A 17,386-nucleotide genomic window follows, 5' to 3' on the forward strand; every position below is an offset into this window, starting at 1 on the left:
CACAGAGGCTCGTCAGTCAGTAGCTGATGACAAACCGGACAGCTACTGATTTCTGCTTATTTTTCATAAAAAGAAGATGGTTGTTTTTTGCAGGCTGGCTAGAAAATATCGGGTAAATCAAGCGTGGTTCTATTTTTTCAGGCAGCAGGAGCAATGCCTCCCTCAGAGGGAAAGCTGGTGTCCATGCATGGTGTGAGTAAAATGCAGTTTTGCTATTAAGCTGCAAAAGTCTGCAAGGGGAGTTAAACAGCACAGCATCAGGTCTTAATTAGTGGCAGTGCATTTAAATAAGTCAGCTGTGGCCGTGCTCATTTGGAAAGTACCCAGTTATTGAAAATGTGTAGTGATGAGAATGTGAAAATTTTGCTGCAGTGACACTAATTTGCAGTAGGATCTGTAGACCAGTTCCTCTGCGTTTTAAAAGGCTGCGCAGAACAAATCAGGAAGGAAATAACAAATTTCCACTGGATCATATGGCACTAGTGCAAAAAAAAAAAAAAAAGCTCAGATACATAAACAGGGTGGAATAAACACACCAGAATGATTTGTATGTTTGGTTTTCTCTCTCAGCGTCCTTTAAGACAGTAATTACGTCAGTGAGGACATAGAAGAATGAAATCACTGCACATTTTAAAGCTCCTCTGATTTCTTTTAACATTGTCCACATGGACAAGACAATCCCTGTGTGTAAGAACATTTTGAGAAAACGGTTTGTATCACAGAGGGCAGCTGGTCCTGTGAAACAGTCTAAATTTTTGAAGAGGATCAAATGATTCCCATGAGATGATTATAGAGCTCTGATTTCGGTTAAGATTGTTGTTTAACAAAAAGCACTGTGGTACACAAAACGGTTTTGATGTTATGGAACCGCCCTGCTGGGGAATCGATGGAAGCCAGCATTAATTAATCCTTATGGATTTGACACTGATTGTACTTATTAGATGTATGTCATGATGGTGCAAGAAGAAAAAAAAAAAAAAAAAAAATTCACCTCAACGATGGGAACTCTTAGCCACATTTTTTGCCACCAAAAAACTTTAAGGCCTGTCAACAACTTTAGCAAGTTTTAATGTGACTTTGTTTAAGTCTAATGAGCTCGTGATGCTTTGCTGCATATCAGACTTGGTCTCTTCAGGGAGCACAGGCATTGTTCAGGGTCTACTTTTCGCTCACCTGATACTAGATTGTGTCTTTGTTTGCATTGCGAGAAAAACTTGTTGGTTTGCTTCTTTCAATATCAAAGCCTCATAAATAAAGTATTCTTATTTTGTGTGGGCACTTTGCTTAATCCAGAATTTTGCACTACTGGAATCAGATTTGCAACTTGAGGCTTCTATAGAGTGATCATGTGTGCACACTATAAAACACGTTTACAGGGATAAGAAGAATAAAGTTAAACAAATAAAATAAGAGGGATTATTAATCTTACCATAGATGCCCGTGGATATACATGGAAAGGCCTGTGGAAAACAAGAGAGAGAGAGATAACAGTCAAACCACGATCACAAATAAAACAACAATAAAACTCACATTTTATTTATTGGCCCTTTCAAGGCACTCAAGGTCAAAAGACAGTAAGAGGAAATAAATCTACGGCAGAAATACAGTAATATATAAAATGCACACTAAGACAAAATAGATATAATTGCATGAAAATAAATACAACTGCAGCACTGGAGTCAAAAAGAGGAGAGTGAATATTAAAGATGTCGCTAAAAGCCACAGTAGTGGGGATGAGCAGGAGGTGCAGGGAAATAAGAGAAGAGGATGATGTAAAAATACGGGCGGATGTAAAGAAGTTCAGAGATTACAACAGGAACGTTTATGGGTCTCATTAAGGCATTAATGTGGTCTGAGAAGTGCTAAATAAAGCTTTTTTTATTTAACAAGACAGAACAAATTCACAGCCAGAGAAACTCCAACATACCCGAACAAATAACAGTAAATATTACATACACCCGCATTAAATACAAGCCATTGTAGGCCACCTACTCTTCACCTTTCTGTGTTTGCCGTTTATCTCCACTGCCTCACTTATTCGCTCCCAAGAGGAGCAATTTGCACTATTTGCCCAAATCTCTGCAATGCTAATGCACAACTGCACTGTAACCCGTACTCCAGCTCTCATATGCAATGCAGAAACACAAACACGCTTTTATGTGCTCGCAACTTTTCTGCTGACTTCCAAAAAAGGCAGACACATTAAACCCATCCAGGGCTTGAACGCCCTTACTGATACACACATTGGATGGATTAGCATGATAACACTGTGGCGTTAAGGATCCTGTTCTGTTGACCAAATGAACGACACTTCCTCCAAGAACTTAAAGCCTGCACTTGATGTCCATAACCGTTGCCATTTGCATATGTTGCCTGAGGGAACTGTGGTGAATTCAGGTACATCCAGCGCTCACTGCCTAATAATCTGCAGAACATGAATATCCAAATGAGGTCGATTGATCCCGTCTTTTTGCCTACAGCCCCAACTTATACGCAGCACATCAATGTTTATGGAACTCACCTGAGGGCACAGGCTACGCCACTCATCAAATTTAGTTTCAGCCGGTTGATACATGTCTTTAATTTAACGGATTTCATTAACCGGTTAGGTTTCATTCTGTGTAGTTGACGCAAACTGCCAGCGGTGGCTCTGCTGTACCTCAACAGCAGCGAGGACAGAAAACCTTTTCAGGGCGCGCTTGATTTCAAATGACAACAAAAAAAAAAAAAAGTCAGTTATTGCTGTGGATCAATAGGAGGAGTCAATAATGTCCCCACCGACCGCCGATCGAAGCTCAGAGACACACAAACACAAGACCAGACAGACATGCAGGGAATATGAGTCAATATTGTAAATATTTTCATGAGCTTAAGAGCAAAAACCTACATGTATTTATGGCTGTCTTTTCCAAAAAGATTAGAAAAAGTAACCACCTTGTAATAGTTCTTACTTTGAAGCACTTTGCAGCAGACATATTATTCAAGCATGGCTTTAAAGCTGAAAATAGTTTCATTATTCTTTACTTGTGTGAGCAAATATATTATGATACATAGGCCATGTTGTAAGTTTCCTCATTTCACATTCATCTTTTTAAGTATATTAATAAACAGTAAAGAGAAAGGATTTTTTTCAAAGGTCCCATTTGTCCTCAAAAGCAGCTGAATACGTGCTTTAGTCCCTGCATTCATCAAAAGGTGTGGCCGCAGCATTAATATCGGAAGATGACAAATTTTGAAAAAAAAAAAAAAAAAAAGGAAACATTTCCAGTAGCAGGATGAATATAGGACAACAAAGAGATTCATCAAAGGACAACAGCCGTATGTCAGATCCTCCCAGAGCCAAAACGGAGCCCAACAGTTTGTTTCTCCACGCTGACCCTGTCAAGTTGTATTTAGAAACGCGCTGTTGCTGCCAGCTGTGCCAAGATCACTTCATTTTGGAAGTGCGAACACAATTAATAGACTTGAGAAAGAAATTCACCTCATATACTTCTGAGTTTTAATCCTGTGCTGCTCTGATCTTTACAACTGACAGAGGGAAGTAACATAATTCATATATTATCGTAATAAATTAAAGACGTCCTTTTTTTTTTTTTTCCTCTCAAACTTCCCAACCTGCCACACTAATTTAGAAATATAACGGTCATTTTGTTCTTGCTTTAAACAAAGAGGAATGACTCTCTGTTTTCTTATTTACCAGTTTTTGGGTTCCGCCTGTCAAGGCAAATCTTTCTTCTGTAGGGTGATTTAAATCTTTTACCGAAGGTCTGACCTTTCCAGATGACTGTCTGGGTCTGACAGAAACCATAGATGATGAAGCGTGGAAAAGCATGACCATTTTCAGCCCTGTGCCAAGCTCTGCCCATGGCACTCAGCGCCAGACACACAAAAAGCTCAAATATCAAACACAAAGAATTAAAGGAAGAAATGAATAATTTAATGGTAGATATAAGCACGTTTTTTATTTGATACCCCGACAAGTATAAAGATGAGACAGTTCTGATATAAGAGTTCCCAAACTTGACGCTCTCATTAACACATCCTGGAATTTAGTCCAGTGAAATTCTCGAAACTTTTAGGTGCTCTGGAAATTATGCCAGTTTCACATTTGGCAACCGTTAATACAAAGAGGTATCACAATTTTCTTTAACAGGAGGAATCTATTTAAACCCGAGCAATAATGAGGAGAAAGTAAATGAATTTAATCTTCAGATAAGATGAGAGTTATTTCCTGTCAGAGCCTCCAGCCATCCTCTGCTGCCAAACTGATCCTGAGCCAAAAGCCTTGTTATCCTCTCCCAGCTGAAAGGCCACGGTGTCAGCCTCTTCAATTTGAACCTCTGTTCCGACTTGAAACCAAACCTTAACGCGTCATAGGCCGTGGCAATGACATACCATCAGCATAATCAATTAAAATCTCTTTTATAAGTTCCCCGTCTGATCCATTAAGCAGTATCGATCCAGAGCGAGAAGGCGGCAGGTAATCACTTAACGGGATGTTGTAAAGATCTGACACCTTTGTGGCGCGCGCAGATGTCACTTTCTTGTTTAAAGGACGGTTATTGCCAAAAGAGAGGAGAAGTATACTGTATATCCAATAAAACTGTGCAGCCTGCAGAGCATCTTGGCATCTTCCACTTTTCATCCATGAATCAGCCGCACAGAGGGCAATAAAGTAGACTAAAATGTGCAGAAATGATAAACATGAACGTGAATTCATTTCTGTAAATATTAATGTGCATAATGTGATTCATAAGCTTTCGGTTTTGTTAAATTCACTGAGCGCTTTCCTCATGTAACGGCACGCACAAGGTGGACTACAGCATGTGTTTGTTTACCTGCTTTATTATTGCAATTACTCTCTTTCGGAGGAGATGAGAAGTGATGGTCAGTCTCAGAGGAGCTGTTCGTTAACAGATCGAGTTGAAGCTTCTTCCAGAGACGGAAAACAAATGATTGCCGGAGTTCTATAATGTGTTATGACAGCTCGTGAGCCGGGAATACTTCGAGTGCGAGTGCAGTAAAACAGCCAGAGTGGATCTCAAAAGCAGCCGCAGCACAAAACTCTGTGAGCCCGAGCAAAGCACAGACCATTTTTCTTCTTCTGCTCTTTCCACCGTCAACACTGGCCCACCGTAGGAGCTATTTTGATGGTTGTTAGTGTACACGCCTGTACGTCGGCTTTCACCGTAGAAGGTCGGGTGTTAATTAGGACAGTCAGCGGTATAGATGCAGTCATGACCTATGATTCCTAATTTAGGTTATTATTTCTGGCTGCTCATTAGTAGTGAGTCAGCATGTCCGCCTGCACCCTGGCCCGTGGCTGTGTTCGACATGTCGGCTTGTTGCTGATTTTCTTTGCTTAGGGAGTGTTCAGAAATTGGTCACCAGGGAAATTATTCTGTTGCTGGAACTCCTCCCTAATCTATCACATAGCTTTAAAGTGGAGCACCTTCCCTCTCAGCATCTCTGCACACTTATTCAGCTCACAGTATATTAAATACAGCACAAACTGGCTATGGTGACTTGGGCGGGGGGATCTTTTGTAACATTAATTCTCCTTTTTAATGAACATGATCTTAATTACAATTCAGGTTCCTTTACTGTAATATTTACACAAGGAGTGCGATTTTCTACATTTTTTTAAAAAAGCAGATTAAAACAATGATTTATTGACGAAAACTAATTCACTGTTATTCCGCTGAGATCATAATAGCCTGCAGCTTTCGTTCATTTGTTAAGCAGCTGTAAATGACACCATAGGGATAGCTCAACCTGTGGCAAGATGCAGCGGCGGTCCTGCTGCAGCTGACACATCCCCACGTGGCACCACGAGCAGCCAGGTTAAGGTAAGAAGTCCATGCACAGATACAGTGACTGCAGGATCCTGCCAGGGGAGAATCTCGTCTCAGCTGGCTGAGTAAATAGCACTGGACCCGGGGTGCTGCCCCGTAGCTTGAAGCCTCCTAGCCTGTTTGCAGATGGAAGCTATGCTTATAAATCACTGCGGCGAAGGGAGACCTTGTGCAAATGCGACCAGAAGTATGTTATTATTCACAACTGTTCAGAACCACAGCGCGGGTTTAACATCAGGAAATCAGAACATAAATCCAAGACAATCCTCTTTGTTGACTGCTGTAATTCTTTAAGCATGTAGGTCATGCTTGGTCTCTCTGTCTGAATCAGCTACCTGCTGCTGGGAAGAGAGCATGTCATGGTTATAGATCGGGATATTCAAATATGACACGTTAACACCCTTTTATTCTGCATAATGCCACACTCCTTATTCTAATGTGAGCACTGATTATTTCAGAGTCATTATGCTAAATGGAGGATGGAGAAACGCAGAGGGTGAGAAACCTGGAACCTAATGGCCTGAGTCCCACCACCCATTTTTACATCTGCTGTGATGAAGTGTAACTATTATCACAATAATACCTGAGTGTCCATTAAGGACTCAACTGCACTGGCTGTGTTAACATGCAGGGAGTAATTTACTGGCCATGACGCTCTGCAAAACAGCTTATTTAGTTTAAGATGTTTGTGTACACCTTTGTGACTCTGATGGAAAATCCTAGCTGTTATGAATAAAACCGAACAGATCATTCCTATCCTCCTTTGGGGCCTAGTCTGTAATAAAGGATGAAAATGTTCCACCATCAAGTAAATCCTCCCTCTAAGTAACAGCAGGTAACGTCTAATAGAAGAGAGAGAAATGACAATCCAGTCTAGAGAAACTGCATGGTGCTTCGTACGGTGTTTTTGTTGACATCAACAAGTCGCTATTGTGCGAGTGTGAATCTGTAGCAGCAGTAAAATGGAATGGCTGACATGTTCCCTTCAAATGTTTAAATATTTAATACAGTGAATTTTAACATTGACAATCTCAATCTTAACCTTTGGTGACAGCGTGAGGTTTAGTCTAATACGCCATTTCAAAAAGGTAAATGCTAATCAGTGTTTTCTGTTCAGCATGCAAAAAAAGCTCAGGGATACATCAGCAACATGTAAAATTCGATAAATTATTCGAAACGTTTGAATTAAAAGTTAAGGTGAAGTGCTGCGTATCGTGTTGGTTTGGTTATAGAATGACGTTACAAACTGCAGGCTGTTTGGTTCAGCCTTCAAAGGGATTATCCTGTAGATATAAGATAGGTGACTATGAATGGCTCTAACTGTTCAGAAGTGTCTTTCGGGGTCTCTACAGTTACACAACCCCGAAGCCCTTGCTGACTTATCATTAATGTAAATTCGTCAACCCACAAGGGCATGTCCTGTGATTGGCCCAGAGATAGAACTGTAAACTGTGGACGGACATAATTAACTCTCTTTGGATATAATGAAGCTCAGGCTATTTTATGATTGCCTCCACTACGCTCATTCCTTCAGCACTGATTCCATCTGTTCATGAAATGCATGCAGTGTGTGTGTGTGTGTGTGTGTGTGTGCGTGTGTGTGTGTGTGTGTGTGTGGGGAGGCTGCAGCACGTCTATTCGTCCGTTCGTCTGTCGGCTAAACGTACGACAGGAGTGAGATGAATGGGCAGGAAAAAAAAGGTGTAAATGCTGCAGCCTGTGGATAGGGCAGAGCAGTGGAGCAAATACGAGCAGACACTGAACTCGTGGCTGGTTGATTCATTGGTCCATGACCAGCAGTATGGTTGATGAAGCACAGCTCAGCCTGAAGCCCAGAGCTACACAGCACAGATACGCTAAGAAGCTTTTGTGAATACAACATGATAATTTCATGGGAAACTAGAATGCAACTTTTAAAAACAACAGCTACAAAATATGTACAGCTTGCAAGACACACACACACATATATATATATATATATATATATATATATATATATATATATGGGATGCATAAATACTGTTGACTTGTGGCTTGTTCTTGTTTTATTCATATCAGCGAGGTGCACTGGTGGCTCTGATTCCCTCAGTGTTAAAGGAGGATCATTTAGACAGGCATGGAAATGACAGTGCTCTGAACTGAGGGCACGAAGAAGCAGATTCCTGCTCATGTTTATGTATGAGAACTCCCGCTCCGTATCAGTCGAAATTATATCACTGACCACCAAGCAACAGTGAGGCAAAGACAAAAAGGAGGAAATTCGCATTGGGGAGACAAACTGACTGACCCCTATGTGAACCTGCATGACTGACAGAATTCAAATGAGTGGGTGAGGAACATGTCAGGTAAACTCAATAACAAAATGTATTTCTGCTATTCAGACTCTGCTCCGTACAATCCGCAGGCAGACCTCCAGTCAGATATTTTCTGCTTTTTAAAAGAGATCGTATTGATTAGATTAGCAGGCTCGCGGTCGGTGAAATCTGGGCTGGCTGCTGTGAAAGGCTGACGAGCGGAGAGAACCTCAGACTGACAGATGGGATAGTGGGCTTGTGGTTTTGTTTGATTAGGAGTCATCATGAAATACAGTACATTCCCAAATAGTAGATGCAACTATAGACCTTGATGTCTAAGCTTCATGTTCAATCACAGTCTCACTGCTCCTGTTTGCTGCTGTAAAATGAATGCTGCTTCTCTTGAAAACTTAAAAAAAAAAAAAAAAAATGAAAATACAACTTGACTGCTTTGCATTATCCAGAAAATGCCACCTGAGCCATCATAGAACAGGTCGTTATTGGAGGCCAAACTATTTGTTTCAACAGATGAAAGCCTGAACAGTAATTTGAATACCAACTTTTATTTGACAATTTACTGCGTGACATCCGCTTCCTTTAAGCCCTTGAACTTTACTTTGATTGTAATCCTCACCCCGGCATAATTATAATGGTCTTGTGAAATTCTTAATGCATTTATCAGAAGAGCCGTGACATTATAAACTGTAGGAGGCATTTTGATTGGATCCAAAGAAAGCAGCAAATAAAAGGAAAAATGTATCTGCGGCAATTCTGTCTGATTTGAATATTTGAACCTCAACACTCAGTAGCGTAGAAGAGATCATTCAACGGGCCTCAGGCCTTGCAGAGCTTGCGATTATTCCAATGAGAGCTTAAGAAGTGTAGAGCATATGTGCGTAGCGTGTAGCATCACAAGTCATTTGCAATTCGGAGCCCTGATTTACAGGTGGGCATACAGAAAATGATCAAAGTCAGGAACAGGAGGATTCTGTTTGAATCTATCAAACTGTGGCTTCATAAGGCAGCTCAAAGTGAGAACGTATCTGAAATGCCGACGATAAAATGGAGCAAAAGAGACGAGACGGGCTGCATATCCCTCTGTGGAAGTTAAAACCAGGCCATGTATGGATTCTTAAACATCCCTTCGCCATGTCACACCGTCTCTGAAGAGATTAGCAGCATATGGAGCAGGACGCTTAGAATTATCAGTAATGCTGAAGTTTAGCTCATGATTTGTACAGCAAGAGCAGATGATTCCCATGTGGTTGATCCAAATGAAAGTAAAATAATAATTAGGGAGCATTTTTCATGAGAAATTACTTTAATTTCCATTCACAAATGAACTTCAATGACACATTTAATCAGAGAAAAGGGGCAAAAAAGGGGGGTCTGGTCTTGCAATGTGAAAGCTGGCCTATGGTACCCATCAACTGTATACTAATTAAACTTCTTTTCTTTCACAGCGTCCTTCAACAATTTCAAAGCTCCATATCAAAGGAGCTTCAAAGTCAAAACCCCACTCTGAATTTTGACGTGACAGAAAGAGCATATATATGAGGACAAGTGACTGCGGCACATAGCCTCTGTCTTTTTCTGCAGAAGCAGCGCGAGACAAAACTCATCTGCCGCATAATATGCATAAAAAATAATACCACTAAGAGAGTGAGAAAATAAAACAACAAGGTCTGGCTGCAGTACACTAAGGCTAAATATCCTGAGTAAAAGGTTTGAGCTGAGCTACTAAGCACCCACTGCTGCCACAGAAAGAGAACATGGATGACTAATGAGCTTAATCGACTTTTCTTTTGTTGCCCGGCATTATTTATGGCATTAAAAGTTTATTGATGAGTGTGATTAAGGATATGCTAATATTTCTGTAATTCTACAGTGGGCAGAGCGATATTGTGCAGATGTTAGTGCGGAGCGCATCAACGTAGAACAGAGAAATGGGATCAGCATGTGGTCAGCCGGGTGGAGAGCATTAAAATGGGGGATGGGGAAATTTCGCTTCGCTAAGGTCTCATGGTCATCCAGATTAGAGGAGAGGAGTCCCTGAAGGGAATCTCTCGCTGGCATCAGGACTTTGGACTTCCCAATAGTTAAACTCCAGGCCATCCCCGTTCTCACAGCTGTATACAGCCTTTGTGGCCTGACTGAGTCATATTTTATTAGCGTAACACATACAGTAATATAATTAGAATTAAAGTAAAAAGATAACTTCATTCACTGTTCATACAAATTGACCCTCTGCAATTACACGTTGCCACTCTGATTAAAAGACATAACTTATTTTTTTGTTGGACTTACACTCACTGTCTAATCATATAAAATGATGGTGGTAAATATAAAATTAGATCTGCGCGGAATCAAAAGGGATGATAAAACAGGCCGTAACCACAAATCGAACTGAACATTATGTACACAAGCAGCAGTGACTGCTTGGAAGCTTCTTTTGTACATAATTATTATTGAATCATAGGGAGACACTTTCCAATTAAAAGAACAAATGTTGGTGTTTTTCCTTCATACTGTAAGTCAGAATATACTCCGCGGCATTGACCAAGTCTGCCTCCTGTAAGTTCTTCATCGACCTTGTGCTTTAGGAATAATTACTCCAAGGCTCCAAAGCCTGGGATGTTTTTGTCAGCTGGGAATTTAATGGACTTGATGAACTTTCTTTGTTAACGGAAGCTTAGGGTGCTGCGTGATTGCCTCCATCGCACTCAGTTCCACAACGCTGACGATAACGCATCCCATTTGCACAACTCCGGTGATACACAGCCCGGGTGAACTCCTGTGATGCAGTGCTGCGGGGGAATAAAAGGCAGGTAGCTACATGTTTGTGAGCCAAGGTAGACCGGGGTGAGATGAATGGGCCCCGGAAAAAAAAAAAAGAAGATGTCGATGCTAATGGCAGACAGATTACTTGAATCCCAGATAACTGAAAGGCTAGCTATTTCCCTCTGCTGCCGGTGTTTGTGCAGGGTAGGCCAAAAACATGACTGATCAATCCCTATAGTGAACTTGAGGAAATGAAACTGATATCGAACTTCTCGTGTAATGCTTGATAAATCAGAAAATAATCCCCAAAATGTCCACGCATTCAAATTAGTGCATTAAAAGACACAGCTAGTTGAATTTCAAAGTGAAGCACCAAAATAGCAGCAATAATACAGTATTTATAATCTAAACAACACAAACACTAAAACGTGATCGTGTAATGAAATAATCTATCTTAGTTGGTATATTTCATATCACACAGCACACACAGATGGGTCTAAAGAACCCACATGTGAATCACAGCACGGGTTCAGACTGTGAAAGTTTGTCTGAGTAGGACGTGGGCAGACGAGGCAGCGCACTTTCAATTTAAAGCGCTGCCCAACATGAAGCCATGAATCTGAGCTTGCCCAGAGGTAAGAGCAACCAACACTAATTATCTGTAGCGCGCTGAGAGGTCAAAGCTTGTGTCGTATTAGTGTGAGAAAACACAGTTTTTCAATTTATAGTCCATACTGGTCTGGTGCACTTTTAGTAATAAAATCTTAAACTGGCGTTACACTCTGGGCTCGGATACTATAAACCCAAACGAGCACGTTTCCACCCTCAGTTTATTCCAGTTATGTAAACATCCAGCCTTTCAGGTCTTTATTCAACTGACACTATAAATTTGATAACTGCGTCATACGGGAAGACCAGTGATCCAAAATAAAGCTCAATTTAGGCACACTGCGCAGAATCGCTTTTCAATGAATGCGTCTGGGCCTTAAAAGGACTTTGGTCCAAGGACATGGTAAGCTTTGAGAGGTCAGTTCTCCCTCTGTGCAAACCTTTGGGCTATTCTCTCACACTTTGATCTGAGCTCTGATGGTGGTGTGGCAGGCAGACTCAGGAGTGGAAGGATTAGGGACAGAAGGGACATGGAGACTGACAGCTTCTTTTGTATTCATTATATCCTCATTTCAGGTGTGACTGCAGACACCATGCAAACCAAAGGCTTCTCTAAGGTGTTCTTTTTTTGGCTATGAAATCCTCACACTTAAAAAGAGAGATCAAAGGGGAAGCGGGCTCATTGATAACAGTATAATGGTTCACTTTGAGAGAACAGGCGTTTTGCTGAGATGGTGGCGTGGTTCAAACTGCAAGCTATTAGTCATGCTGTCGGCTCATTTCCATATGTGTCTTATTGTCTCATGGGCAAAGGCTACTGCACCTACTCACATTTATTGCACTCAAGGTAGATATAATGATATTCACACCTACGGCAAAAACACGCCTTGTATCTCTTTGTCTCCATGTGAAAAGGCTCTTGAAAGGTGACAACGTGAGCACACATTTTAGTTTCGTGCATCTTTCTCTGATGAGCTTTTACCCCTTGCCTGTCTGGAGTGATATGCAAAACTACATAAAAGCACGGCTATGTGAGAAATCATTATCACGACAGGCTATGCATGAATTCAGTAACAGAGACTTAGTTTATGTGAGGTGACAAGGACTGTATTAAGATGAAATAAAACAGCATGCTTGTTTGGATGCATTTATTAAAGTCTCTGCACCACTGACACATCCTGAACCTCAGCAGCTTTGATTATTAAGCTAATCATCAATGTATTCTCAGCCACGGTTGTGGAATTGCAATATATATATATATAAGACAATGTCTACCCAGGGATTAGGCCCCGGGCTTTAATTAATCAGTATTAGCTTTAGCTGTTAGCCATGGATTTGATGTGAACAGTGTCCCTGTGTCCTCTGAGTGTCAGCAAAAATATGAAGTTAATGATGTCCTATAGACATGGAGGAATATTTTACATTTTCTTCGAATTGACATAGAAATTCACACGAGCTGCCACAGAGGACACAGTAGCGCCGGCTACGGGGGGGGTGTTTCACTGATGGTGGGTGTGGTGTGACTACAACATCGCTAAGGTGGCATTTCTGCCCTGTTCCCCCACGTGCTCTTAATCCACTCCGTTTGAAGATCAGGTGGACTCAGGCCGCCGGGGTTCACCGGATGTAAACACTGCATGAAGCTATTTACGACAGGATGAACTGTGATGAGGACGCCCCAGGAGCCCTAATCTCATCCCATGTCCCTGCATTTTCCCTCCTCTGGAAATCTAGTCTCAACTAACCCAGTGGCAGCCTCTTCGTGCCAAGCTAAAGGGGAGAGAGACCATAATATGTCTGCCTTGTCACGTCGGAAAGTTGCTTTATTCGTAGCAGGTACAGGAATATGGGGGATCAACTGATGTGAAAGTGCTGGTAGGAGAGCTCCCTAAGGCTTGTTGCCATCTTCAAGTAGTCCTGTCACTTTTACATCTCAGTGCAGGATATGGATATAAAGCATAAGGCTGTAAAAGCAGTGTTTTGAAACATTGGGGCGTTAGTGGATTTATTGAGTGTAAAAGCTCTGCGAAGGATTGCCTGTTCAAAGTATCCACCTTTAAATCCCAAAGGAGATTTATTTCACTGAGCGTCCAGGTCTAATCAAAATCTCCTCTCAGACACTAGCTGGATAGAAAACATGTTGACACACTCGGATACATTTAGCAGAATATACTCAGAAATATGAAGGAGTAAGGGCCTAGTGTGTGGGAGCATGAAGCTGTGGTCATCATTAAGGTGCTTAATAGACCATGTCGGCTGTAGGACCTGACAGGCGAGCTGGGCAGAGTGGAGGATCCGGAGAGAGGGTCACCTTCATGTAGCGACAGCCCTGTCACGCTGGGGCCTTGAAGGGAGCCACAATGCCGCACTAGTCTGTCCCAGTCCATGCATATCTATGATCAACCAAGCAGAACAACAAATCCCTCACCTCCTCTAGACTTCAAGAAAAACAACAAAAACGTAAGACTGGGAGAGATTTAAGGCGCAAAAATGGAAGTGGAAAGGGAGACTGATCTGTAAGAAATTTGATGGCTCATATTAATATTGAACACAGCTCTGCATCTCAATTAAAGCAAACAAATGTATGTTCTGGTTTTACTTTTACTACAACACATATATGCAATGCGGCGCACGTTCTGACTGTGTGTGATTTTCATTAAATGCGGTTCTATCTTGGTCTGACCACAGGTGCAGCTCCAAATGAGAAGGAATGAGGAGGGACCCAAAACCCACCAACATCCCAGAAAAAAAAAAAAAGGGGGGGGGGGGGGGGGGGGGGGGTTTGCATGCCACTCAAGGTCATGGTGACTTGCTGCAGCAGAGGCTCTGCAGGTTGATTGAGAGCTGAGGGAGAGGAAACAGGAAGGTGACTGAGGGAATCACCAGGTGGCAAAGTTGAATTATGGCACCGCGTCCTGCTCTGTCCATCTTCCATGCAGGCTACGTGTCACGAGATGTTTTTTCATGCTAGGCACTAACCAGCTAACCGTAGAGCGCATCAGCTGGTCAGGAACTTGAGTTGTTGCTGTGGTTTGATTTGAGCTCTATGGATAACATTTTCACAAATGGCCAGCGGATAATTTAGCTAATTACAGATTTCTAAATGTGGAGTTCATCATGAATATTGATAAAGCATTAATTAGTTACTAAAACTGGAAAACCATTTTCTCTGTACCAAATACATCACATGTTTTTTGGAGCAAAAATGTACTGCATCACTTCATCGGAGAGGAGAGGATTCATATTCGACTGAAATAATGGAACAGAACAATTCTGTCATTCAGGAAAAGAAGTAAGAAGAAGAGGAAACAGCGGAGCTGTTTTCCGATCACATTTCTTCCTCAATAATGTATTAAAACGAAAGTCAGAGGCTCGAGGTGATGCATGGGGAAGACGACATCATGTGGGCTGTCATCTCTATTCCGGACGCATTCACATTTCTTTACGATTTAGCGTCTTTCTGCGAAAGCCAAGGACTGTTGCAGAAGTGGGCTCAGGTTGGGAGCCATTAAGCCTTCACATTTGGAATTTGGAACCACAATGGCCTTGATTAAGCCGCAGTGATCTGATGTGCGCACTTCTCTCACATCACCCCTCTCCAATTGCATAATACAGCCTCTTCACTGCATTGGTGAATGGAAACTCCTGTAGTGCGCTTGCTTTTTTAATTGCTCAGTGACTTTGCAGTGCCGAGTCCAGATTAAAAAAAGAGAAAACTTCCTGTAAGGGAATTTATCAGATGAAGTGCTTTCTCAATATCCAAATTGATTGTCCTCTGGCGATACTCCAGAGATTTTGATGCTCTCCAGATCAAAAAGTGCACTCTACCCACCATGTCAACCTTTGTGCTGAGAGCTGTACTCACACATTAAACATTTGCTTTTTGCGTCCCACTAGATACACTAGACTAAAAGAGACTGTATGCACATTGGTTTTGCATGTTCTCCATCTTTGCTCTCCTGCGAGGGGGCTTAGACCTTAACGACTGAGAGCCCCAGATTTTATACCATGCATATTGTCATTACTAGGGGTTTATGGATATGACATTAGATATTAAGCTGAGTGAGATTCGGAGGTTATCTGGCATTCCAAGCTGTGAGTGAAAAGTCGACCCATGAAACAGGATTCACTCTGTGTTCGCTCTGGCAGCCACTTCATTCAGCATGCGGCATGGTGACTAAATCTTTCTAGATTCATCTGTACGTGAAACGAATAAGGTAGATACAGGTACAGTAATAGCTGATTTAAATTTAAATCTGCTCCGTGGTCTTGACGGTTGTGGTATCATTCATAAAAGGCGAGTGTGACATTTACGATATTAAGGTCACTGGTTGACAATGAAAGAAATGTTTAATCTGCTAAATTACCCCATGAAATGATTACTTCAGTAGGGCTACTTCATAATGATTTATTACTAACATGGTGTATAATTTTTAATTAACTTGGAACGGGAGAAACTGTGCAAGGTGGGGGTCTAACTTCAGGACTAGCTGCACATTAAAAATCAGTTGTGGGCTATTCAGCTGCGAAATGCTTCCTCTCTCCCAAATGAAATCACCAAACGAATAGCAAACACAAGCCTGCAGAGAAATAGTTTATTTTTTGCATCGTGCCGATCATTCAGGGAAATTTTTATACACAAGGTTGACAACAAAGCCACAACAGCCACGCTAGAACTAGTTATCCACAACACTAATGACTGATACTGTAAAAATAATCTGAGTCTGGACTCAAACGGCGCTGCCAGTACATGCAGTGCAACATTCAATGGGCCAAAAAAGAAACAACTTAAACCTTTGTGGCAATTTCCAGAGTGAGGAGAAAAAAAAAAAGACAATCCTCCAGTGTTAGAGCTAATATATTTCTCTCATAAACCTGTGCAAGGTGCTGCATTGCCTCCGGAATTGCTGAGTAGGCCTAGATCGAGCCACTTTGAAACTGTGAGTCAATCAGCTCAGGCCGGGCACTGTGCATCAGCCCTCATTGGCTGTGACCTTGGGAGATAATAATGGCACTAAACTGGGTGTATGTGCGGGGTAATAGGGCCATGATTAAAGAATTATGTAGGAGAGCATAAACACTGGCGTGTCTGCCAATGCACACAATCATTCACCTAAGCCTGTGGGATGGGAGACACTGCTGGGGTTTTGATAACAAAATGATGAGGGAGGCACTGCCTGGAACTCGTGTACAGTTGTGCATACAGTGAAAGAATTAAGAAGTCTCTTGGCTGCCCTGATGTTCTCAGACTGCTGAATTGGTCAACAAAGCATGAACTGTTCCCAGTCAGCTGTCATCAAACCAAACAACCCCGATCATAAATATGTTCCAAGCAGATGGGGACGACTATAAATATTCATTTTTTTGAATTTATATATATATCCTGGATGTAGACACACAGTTGTGCACTTCTGAACCATACAAAGAACTACAAACACTCCCAAGGCTCCCAGTGCCTGTCAGCTCTCTTCTTTATGCATTCTCTTTGATAAAACACACGGGAACCAATGCGTTAACAAAACAAAGGAAAGACTTGTGCTCGGTGTGTTTTAAAGTAAGGAAAGCACTCTGAAAAAATCAGAAGAAAATCTGCAGCGAAAAGCTTGATAACCTCAGCGTCGACAAGAAATAGTTACATCGCACTGTTGAAAGAAGTTACAAAGGAGAACGACAGTCAAAAAGAAGTCGAAATGATTCAAGTTAGAAAGAACCCAATATCAGCAACAAAATAAAATGAAAGAGGGCTAAAGTTTATTTATGGCGATATGGAGAGAAAAAAAGAAAAGACTGTTCCCTATTTCTTTTCTTCAAAATAAATCATCACCGCTTACAAAATATGACATTGTC

The 17,386-nt window shown here is 41.6% G+C and overlaps 1 protein-coding gene across 2 annotated transcripts in view; it reads right to left on the reverse strand.

Moving 5' to 3' along the window:
• The window catches only part of macrod2 (mono-ADP ribosylhydrolase 2), a 361,227-nt gene that overhangs the window by 87,786 nt on the left and 256,055 nt on the right, over nucleotides 1-17,386 (reverse strand). For both annotated transcript variants that reach the window (XM_029520733.1, XM_029520732.1), the window contains exon 7: nucleotides 1,430-1,460. In XM_029520733.1, the coding sequence (XP_029376593.1) occupies nucleotides 1,430-1,460 (31 nt within the window). The remainder of the gene's footprint in view (nucleotides 1-1,429; nucleotides 1,461-17,386) is intronic.

This window comes from Echeneis naucrates, chromosome 15 (genome assembly GCF_900963305.1).
Source record: "Echeneis naucrates chromosome 15, fEcheNa1.1, whole genome shotgun sequence".
In the NCBI taxonomy this organism is placed as follows: Eukaryota; Metazoa; Chordata; class Actinopteri; order Carangiformes; family Echeneidae; genus Echeneis; species Echeneis naucrates.